At 38.5% G+C, this 10,157-nt stretch overlaps 1 protein-coding gene across 1 annotated transcript in view; it reads left to right on the forward strand.

The window, feature by feature from the left end:
• The window catches only part of Lvrn (laeverin), a gene marked incomplete in the record, with an annotated part of 61,814 nt that extends 52,051 nt beyond the window's left edge, over positions 1–9,763 (forward strand). The window contains 2 exon segments of the mRNA XM_013506949.1: positions 2,933–3,008; positions 8,516–9,763. Of these exon segments, the coding sequence (XP_013362403.1) occupies positions 2,933–3,008; positions 8,516–8,656 (217 nt within the window).
• Between the last annotated feature and the right edge of the window lie 394 nt (positions 9,764–10,157).

Consider the following 10,157-nt stretch of genomic DNA (forward strand, 5'->3'; position numbering starts at 1 on the left):
CTGAGCTAAATCCCCAGCCCCCTATACTGAATTTTCTAAACTGTGACTGATTACCAACAAGTTAGTACTTAGTATTTCTCAGGTGTGATTTGCTGTGTGTTACTCATGGAAGCCGTCAGTGCACAAAAGAAAAGTAGCCCATGCAATTTCAAAACTGTCTATTCTAACCTTCATTTTTGTAAACTCACAATATGTTTTATCATCATAAAGTCTCCAAGAAACTTAGAGTTTTCCATGCATTTTGGGAACCTAACATCAGTCCTGGTGATCTCCTTCTTGGGGTATTCTAATCTCCACAAAGTATCATTTTGCCAGTAGACCACTTGTTCCAGAAGAAAGAGAGAAAAGTTACACAATTTACCCATCTGATGGTCTAGATCTATACCTGAAACATCTATTGTTTGCCTACTAGTTGACATTTAGACTTTGTTTTTCTCTTCTATAAAATTACAGGGGTTAGTTTTGATAAATTTTAAGGTTCTTTCTGATAATAAAGTATTATAAGGTACAGGTCGAGTCACTTGATGGGGATGTAAAGTGACTAGGACATAGAATCAACTTTAGTCCTTTAAATAGCATGCTTACATACACAATAATTGCAGTTTTTATAACCACTGAAAAAATTACCAGTCAATAACCAAGACTCAGAAGTCAGGTGTTGGAGCTGAGAGTCTACCAACAGCAGACTATAAACCTTTCCTCGCCTCGGTCAGGCCTAGAATTCTTCCCAGAAGCCTAATCTGGGAACATGTTGGAATATTTGATAGAGTAAAACAACTTTTGACTCGGTCCTTCTCCTCACTCCCAGAAGCAGCCACTGCTGCTGTGGGAAATTTACTTAATTTTGGAACCAAGGATGATCTTTAGAGAGCTGACCCCAATAAAGGAGACTCCACTGGCCATAAAGATACCTTTCTGGTTACAGAGAAGTCAGTAGGTACATGCAGCTATGGCTAGATCCTATGAAAGAGTGTGAAGCGATAGTATTTTTATGACTTTTTATTGATGTGATAGAAGCAGTATTTGTTCCCTAAATCATTTATGTTAAGTGTTCTTCACCAGCTACAGGAAAATTACTTTATTTAACCGTTGAATTCAAGGCACAATCAATTTCAGACTTAACTGGTCCGAAATGAATCTCACCCTCTTCCTCACCAAGCCCATGATTTCCTCCGACTGTTGTTACACACCCCAAAGTCTTCAGCCACGCTGTTGATTTCAAATGGGACCACAGAGTGGAAAAGATTAAACAGGAGCATTCCAAAACGGAGACGTTCTCATGGTGCAGTGCCAAGCCCTCCTTGCAGTGCCTGTGCCCCCGAGCCTGGCCTTGGTGTCTCCAGGCTGGCCTATTGGCCATGTTCCCCACAGGGAGCCAGGCCTGGCAGAGACAGGGTGATGGAGAGGGGCCCTGTGAGACAGGTGGGAGGCAGAGGGGCACGCCAGACTAGAGCACCACGTGGCTGTGCCCACGCTAGCACTGGATGTTGCCACTGTCTTACGTAGGTTAGTGTACTGACACGTAGCGGCACTTGTCTTTATATTAATTAGAACACATCTGAATACTGATGAGGATAAACTATTTGTAATGTTATATTTTTGTTCAGAAATATTGCAAGACAATGTGATACAATCTCGTCTCACTCAAGAACAACTCTTGCAGTTGAGTTTAGGAAGGAAGGTCCTTTAGTGTGCACCTCCACAGACAGTGTCTCCGTCCCAGAATAGTGCTTCCAAATACATGTTATTTTCACTTTTACAATCTATGAGTTTCACCAGATAGCTTTCAATGCAGCCCTGCCTCTCGTGGAAACCCTTCTCTTGTATTTGGTAAGAAATGGCATGGTAAGCGCATTAGGCAGGTTTCCTCTGTTTACACTTTTGTTTTTAAGGTTGAAACTCAGCCTTATGTCACCTCACAGGCCTTTTCTTCTTGGCCAATGAACACGGAGAGCAAACGTCCTTCCCGTTTCCCATGGACACGGGTCTGCTGGCTGCCGCTGTCTTGCCTTTCTTGGTCCTCCGGTAGCCACAGCTTTCCTGACTGCTGGGAACTTCAAAAACAAAGCTCTGTTTTCTCTCACTTTTATTTGTTTGTATGTCAAAATTAACTTCTATTACTTTCAATTTCAAATATGCATTTTTGAAGTAATTCACTTGATACTAACTACCAAGGCAGTTCAAATATTTAACCATCTCTTATTCTGTCCATTATAATAACCCTATTTTCATTTTTCTTTCTTTCTTAATGCATCTCAAATTCCCTTACTTTTAACTGCAGCAGCACCTTGGAGAGGTATGTATCAGTTCTTTTCCATAGCAACACTTCACCACTGTTGTGAGATGATTCTTGTCAGACATGGCGAACACTGAACTGAAGGGGAACTTTCAGTTACTGGAGGCGGCTCAGGTAGCTATGGCAGTGAGCCGGTAGTCATCCTAGGAATATCAGAAGACAGGGATCCTCTCTCCAAACACACACACAAATTCAGCCTTTTAGATACACTGCAGGGTGTCTTAATGAATGGTTCTGAGATTGATCTGTATTATTGTGTTTGCGGGGGACATAATTTCATATTTACTTACTCCTTTATAACATTTCTTAATTTAAGACACAAGACTGTGTCTATGTTCTACTTACCTCATTTTAAAAAAATTGTTCTTTTTAAAATTTTATTATATTTAAATAAAACTTTAAAAAACAATGTTATGCAGATCAGTACTAACTATAAATATTTATTTAGTGTTAATAGAATTTTTCATGAAATACATTTTCTATTGAACCATGAAGCTAAACTAATTGCTTTTGCTTAGAGTTGGAAAGTAGGAATTAATTAGGGCTGTGTATTTAGTGTTTTTTCCTGCTGCATAACATACAACTGTATTCTGTGAAATACTTTTGACACCTGATTAGCATTGCATTGCTTTGTAGGTATGGAACCCAATCACTGTTTACTCTAATATATATAATAGGGAGAACCATAAGTACAGACCTACAGATCACAGAGGTAAGAACCTTAAATATTGTGAAATATAATGATAATTTAGAAAGTACTTTTGATGTAATTTGGAGTAAAATTGAAAACTATATGTTTATTTGAATGATTACACTCTGTGCTTCCACTGGTCCTCTGGTCACTGTGGGCAGCGGGTGCCTCCCTAAACACACTGCTCTGTGTGTGGAGGTTGCATCCTTCCACCTGCATCCCTTCAGCGGCCTCTGAGCTGCTCTACCCACCGTCTAAGCCTTCACACTGGTGCCAGGCCTTGCCCACTGAGAAGCATCCATAGCTTTTTATAGTTTCTAGGAGAAATTTAAAAGGTGTTTTGATTCACACAAGAGGTATGATCGGGTCTCTGTCTTACTCTATGGTTCAGATTTGCCACTTCACCTTGGCGTGTCAGAGAGCTAGAGGAACTGACAAGAGACCCCCAGTACTTTTCCTCCAGCTATGTGTATCATTTGGGGCTTCTGTTAAGTGAGCATGTTGTTCATGCTTCAGATTTCACAAACTCTCTACCTTCTGTCTGGGGTACCATCCCCATCCCTGTTCTTGGCTGGGTAATTCCCAACCGCCTATTCTAGCAGATGTTTTAGTGAATGGATTTATATGCTTTCTTCCTCCATGTCCCCAAAGCATCCTATCAGTATCTTTATCCTATCAGTATCTTTATCGTAGTACCTGCCACATTACACTGTAATCAGTGTGCAGATAGATGTTCTGTCCTGAGAGCTACTGTGAACTCCTGGAGGACTGACACCCTATCAGCTGTGTTTATATATTAGAATAAGACAGGGCATGCTATTTCTTCTGTTTGCTTCCCTAGGGACTGTCTTCTTATGCAGGCTTCACAGGGAAGCAAGCACAGCTCCAGGCTTATACAACTGTCAGTGCTCTCAGTCACAAGAGAATGCTTTCTTACCTGGCTTCGTGTTCTCATCCTGGAAACAAAATAGGACCTTCGTGTGTCTTGGTGCAAATCAGTGTGTGTGTGTGTGTGTGTGTGTGTGTGTGTGTGTGTGTGTGTGCAGATGGAACACTCTGATCAGTTCAGCCTGAAGCATGTGCTTACACTTGGAGTCAGCCCAGCTCACACCCCAGGCACACCTGGGAATGGGGGAAGTGCGAAACAAAAATGTAGACATAATTCCCACACAACCAGTAGCACAGGTAAGCCAGAAAGATTTATAGTACCAAAAACTGGCAAAATGTGGAACCGTTGTAACCCTTTTATCTTGCTGGGGATTGTGGAAACATAACCTGGTACAACCATTTTGGAAAACAGACAGTTTTTGAAAAGGGTTAATCAGACACATATAACTTAAAAATTCCACTTTTAGATGTTTTTTTCTTAAGAGAAGTAAGACCTGTCTTGTACTTGAATGTTCATAGCAGCTTCCTTCACATTAGTAAAAAATTGGAAGCCACTGGGGTCAGGGGATTAGGAAGAGGTAATAAAATCACACAATGGAGTACCAGCCCCAAACAAAATAGAGAATAAAAACATTTAGCCACACAGACCAATCTCAAGGTTATGATTATGCTGGGTAAGAGAAATCAGTCACATTCTGAGAAATGGAAACTAATCTAGAGTAATAAAAAGCAGATCAGTTGCTCCCTGGGAGTGGAGAGTGAGCTGCAGAATGTTATGAGGCAGAATTTCAGGGTTATGGAAAGGCGTCCTGTATTGATTGTGCCTGTAGTTTCAAAGGTCGATACACTATCAAAACTCATCATGGTTTAACTCATTATAGTTTGTTATATATAAATTATTTCCCGATAAAATTGTTTAAAATTAAACACTAGAGCCTGCTACTTTTAATTAATATTAATTACTACTATTAATAAATTACTACTATTAATAAATACAGGAAAGGGGGACCATAAATAAAGGAAAGGGCTATGTAAACAAGAAGGAAACCTGAACCCTCCCCAAGCAAGTAAACAAATAAATGCATGGGTCCCAAAGGCCTAAGATGTGCTCTTCAGCCTATAAACCAAAACAAATAAAACTAAAGGAGAAGCAGTAAGTTATGCAGTTGTGATAATGAGAGCACGCGAACTGCCAATTCCAGAAGGAACCATCTTCCTTAGGGATTTGGGCAGGACCAGATGGGGCAGGGATTCCCTGGAGAACAAAGCACGCGCAGAGCATGCTGGGCATGAGAGCTCTGGGGATCAAGACTGAGTTGTGCTTGCTGTCTTCTTTTTGCTGACGTGTACTTTACTATATATTTTCTATATTCTTATTAATGCCTATTAGTTTTGCAAAACGATGGTTTTCAATGTAGTATTTTCATGCATGCGTATGATGTATTTTGATCATCTCCACCTTCTAATAGACAGTTAATCTTTGCCTTTACAGAATCCAATTTTGTTGTTTTAGCTTAATAAATGAATGAATAAGGTGTGTATAAATTTAGAAATCCTCAAAGTTCCGAAACTCTAGAGTCACAATTGGCTTTTAATGAAAAAAAATAGATTTAGCAGTAGATTTTTGCAGTTTTGAAAACAAATTAGCTATAACAAATATCTTTGTCCATAATGTATCAGTGTCCAACAGTCTTACTAGATCACATCAGTCCAAAAGACGATAGCTACCTAATTGCTACAATGGTGCAGTATGGAGACCATCTGAGTCCCTTGTCCCTACCCACCCTTCTGGCTCCTGGACACCCTGCACAGCTCTGGCCCTGTCTTTTTGCTTCACCCCGTCAGAAGTCTGGACTCACTCATGCCCTTAAGTGCACATGGAGTTTCCCCAAGGCCCCACAGGCTGCACATTCCCCTGCTGCCACCACAGCAGTCCCATCGCGCACCCATCACCCGTGGCGTGGAGCTGTGGCCATGTGGCTCCTGCCCCCTGGCAGGTGTGGGCAGGGAAGCTTTGTTCCTAGCTCTATAACCTACTTTCTCCTAGAACTTTACTTTGACATTGTAATTATGCTTATGAGCCCTGTTACTATTCAATTTCAAGTGCATCGGGGTGTAAGTGAGCATTTGTGATGTGATATGGGTACACTGTTATAGTGATATGTATTCCGACTGATGCACTGATGCAGAAGTAGGAGTATAATTTACTATTCAGTTGGGGTCTGGCTTATATATAATATTGGGGCAAATGTTCCAATAACTGATGCTTAACAGTGACAGTTTAGCCAGCGGATGAGTTCACTGTCAAATATACTTTTTAAAACTTATTTTTAAACATTTAACTGATACATAAAAATTATACACATTTTTCAGTTATACACATGTTTCAATGCATGTACACATTGCATAATGTTCAAATCAGGACAAACATATATCTCCTCATTGTCTTCTCAATGATCATTTCTTTATGGTAAAAACTTTCAAAACCCCTTCTTCTAGCTTAAAGAAACCATCTATTATCATCATTTACAGCCATTGCACAACAGAAAATGAGAACTTGTGCGACAGACCACCAGGACTTCTTTCTCCCTTCCAGCTCTCTCTCTGTGCCCATTAAACAACTCCTATCTACCCCTGCCCCCTCCCTATGCTCTCCCAGCCTCTAGTACTCATCATCCTCCTCAACTTCTATGACATCAACTGCTTTTAGATTCCACATATGACTCAAGCCATGTAGTACTGTCTTTCCATGCCTGGTTTGTTGCACTTAGCATAGTGATCTCCACCTCCATCCACGTTGTCACAAATGGCATTTCATTCTTTTTTATTGTGGAATAATATACCTTTGTGCATATACACATATTTCCTTTGTCTAGCTATTGGTTGGTGAACACTTAGACTGTTTCCATTTCTTAACTATTGTGAATAGTACTACAATTAAAACAAGAGTGCAGATGCTTCTTGATAGACTGACTTCATTTTCTTTGGATATACACAGTAGTGGGATTGTTGAATTGTAGGGTCATTCTATTTTTAAGGAACTGTGTTACTGTTTTCCACAATGCTTGTATTAATTTATATTCATATCACTAATGAACAAAGATTCCTTCTCCATATCCTCCTCAGCACTTCCTAACTTTTGTCTTTTTTTTTTACTCGTCATTCTAACAGAAGTAAGAGAAGGTGATTTTAATTTGCATTTACCTGACGATTAGGTATATTGAGTATTTTTTCATGTAACCATTGGCCATTTGCAGGGTTTTTTTTTTGAGAAATTTCTACTGTATTTAAATCTATCACTGACTTCTTAATAAGGGTTATTATCATCATTATTATTTTCCTATTGTATTGTTGTAGTTCCTTATATAGTCTGGTAATTGGCCCCTTTTTGAAGGTATAGTTTGCATATATTTTCTCCCACTCGGTAGGTTCTCTTTTCACATACTTAATTGTTAGCTCTGTAAAATCTTCTTAGTTTGATGAAATGCCACTTGTGTACTTTTACTTTTTTGCCCTGATGTTTTTGGAGTTTTAGACAAAAAAATCCTTGCCCATTCCAATATCCTGAAGCATTTATCCTTTGTTTTCTTCTAGCAGTTGCATAATTTCATAGTAGTTTCATAGTTTCAGGTCTTACATTTAGGTTTTTAATCCATTTTGAGTTGATTTCTGTGAGAGCTAGGGGTGTAATTTCATTCTTCTTCATATAGTCATCCATTTTCCCAGTACCATTTATTGAATGTATAGTCCTTTCTACAATATATGTTGTGAACACCTTTGTCAAAGATCAGTTGACTGTAAATATATGAGTTTATTTCTAGCCTCTGTTCTGTTCCTTTGGTCTGCCTGTTTTTAGGCTAATACAGTATCATGCTGTTTTAATTACTGTAACTTTATATTTTTAAGGTAGATGTAATGTTTCCTGCCTTGTTCATTTTGCTCAAGATTGTTTTGGCTATTTGGGGTTTCTATATTTGAATATAAATTTGAGAATTTTTTTCCGGTTTTGTGAGGAATGTCATTGATATTTTGATAGGCATTATATTGAATCTGTAGATTAATTTGGATAATATGGACATTTTGCCAGTATCGATTCTTCTGAGCCATGAATATGGGATGTTTTTTATTTTGTGTCTTCTTTGATTTTTTATCAGTGTTTTATTGTTTTTATTATAGACCTCTTTCTCTACTCTGGTTAAAAAATATCCTAGACTTTTGTTTTTTTATAGCTACTGAAAATAGATGTCTTTTTTGAGTTTTTTACAATATAGTGACACTGCTGATTTTTATATATGATTTTGTGTCCTGCAATTTTACTAAGTTTATTACTTCTAATAATTTTTATGGGATATTTGGAGTTTTCTAAATATAAGACCATGTCATTTGCAAGTAGTGGAAATTAAGCTAGAATACTCAGAAATGTGTTCTTGCTTACTGGACCTTCCATTCGTATTTAATTCTCCTGAACAGGTGTGGTCCGCATCTCACGGTGTTAGTCACAGACACACAACTCAGGAATATGCATTCCTTCTCATTCCCAGCATTGTCACTCCTTCTCAGAATCATGTCTCCAGTTAGCGAGAGCTTTATTTTATGTGAGAAGTTAGATTGCCTGATAAAATGTTTCTCTGTCCTTCCAGCTGCAGCAGTTTTTCAGTAACATGTTGGAGGAGCACCAGAGGATTTCAGTTCATGCCAAACTACAGACAATAAAGAATGAAAATCTCAAAAGCGCAAAGCAAAGTGCCAGGATAGCTGAGTGGCTTCGGAAAAACATGTAGTTTGTGGCCTCATCCAGCTCGCCTCTTACATATTATGATCTATTTTGTGCCCAGTTTTGTCTCCCAAGTCTTTGTGAGTCTTCAGAACTGCATGCTTCATTTGTACTCAGTCACACTCAGTACTCAGAGTTATGCTTGTCCTGCGTTGTCATGTTTTACTCTGAGGCTTTAGTGATTGATGAGGATTTGGTCAAAGCTGCCGGATTTCTGGGGAAAATTACACCTCACACTGGGCAATAAACCCACAGAATTTACTTTAAATACCTTGTAAAAATGAATTTACCCAAGAAAGCCTTGCTAATTCTTTTGTAAAGACCGCAAAATATTAAATCATTGCCATTAGCAAAGAGCACATTCTCTTCTGAGGAAAATACACACTTGCAATATTGTAAGGTTTATTTAGTTCAGTGTTAAAAGAATAACGAGAACACCACAGGACAGTGTGAAGGAATAAAATCAGAAAAATAATATTCACTAGAAGATGCAAAAGCCAAAAAAAAGCAAGTTTCAAACAGGAAAAGCAAACAATTTTATGAGCCATATTAAGTGCCTTGAAGATGAAAGCTGTGCATTTCTCTCTCCTGCAGAACTTATCGCATTGGAATGTATTCTGCTGGTACTCAATTTTGTGAAATTATAAAATGACACATGATGGTGGGATCCAGGAACTGCCATTAGCATCACTGCTGTGGAGGTCACCATGGGGATGAAGGCTCTGTCTCAGAGCCCTTGAGTGTGAACATTGGGGATGGGCTCTCTTTCAGCCAAAGTTTAGAAAAAAAATAATGAGGTCAAGAGACAGCAGTACTTATCAGCTAATCTTTGGGACAAAAAAGGGAAACCTTCATATGAAGGGAGATAGAAATAAAAGGCTAACCAGAACACAGTCCTTCAAGTTTTGCACTCAGGGGGTTAAGTTTGAAATGTAGTTTCATTTGGCCAAATTGAATCTACATGTAATGTGGATCAATTCAATTTAAACAATTTCAATAGTAATGTATGGAATTAGTTAAATTTTGTCACACTTGATGAAAACAGGACAACTGAGGCAAAACATTCCTACTTTAGATGTTGTGTATACATTAAATCCTTCTTTATTTTACTTTACATTTTTCTTTGGTGGTTTTTGATTTTTTGAGATAGGGCCTCTCTGTGTAGCCCAGCCTGGCCTTGAACTCGCTGTGATCATCCTGCCTCAGCATCCTGAGTGCTGGGATTATAGGCATGCACCACGATGCCCAGCTTCTGCTTTGTTTTTGTAGAATGAGGGTAAAAACTGCACATCTCCTATATACCTCAGAATAATATTATAAAGTATAAGGAATATGTTGTCAATTAAAAATCTTTGAAGATGTTATATAGATTCAAGGCAATGTGATCTAAGGCTTTTTTTCGTATTTCTTGTATAAGTTACATCAGCCATGAATTAAAATACAATACAAATTCACCTTTGCATTTCTTTCACAAGGAGATACTCTCCGAGTGTCAGTAGGAACCTATG

The sequence above is a fragment of the Chinchilla lanigera genome, unplaced genomic scaffold (assembly GCF_000276665.1).
Source record: "Chinchilla lanigera isolate Chin_1 unplaced genomic scaffold, ChiLan1.0 scaffold00007, whole genome shotgun sequence".
NCBI classification, from domain to species: Eukaryota; Metazoa; Chordata; class Mammalia; order Rodentia; family Chinchillidae; genus Chinchilla; species Chinchilla lanigera.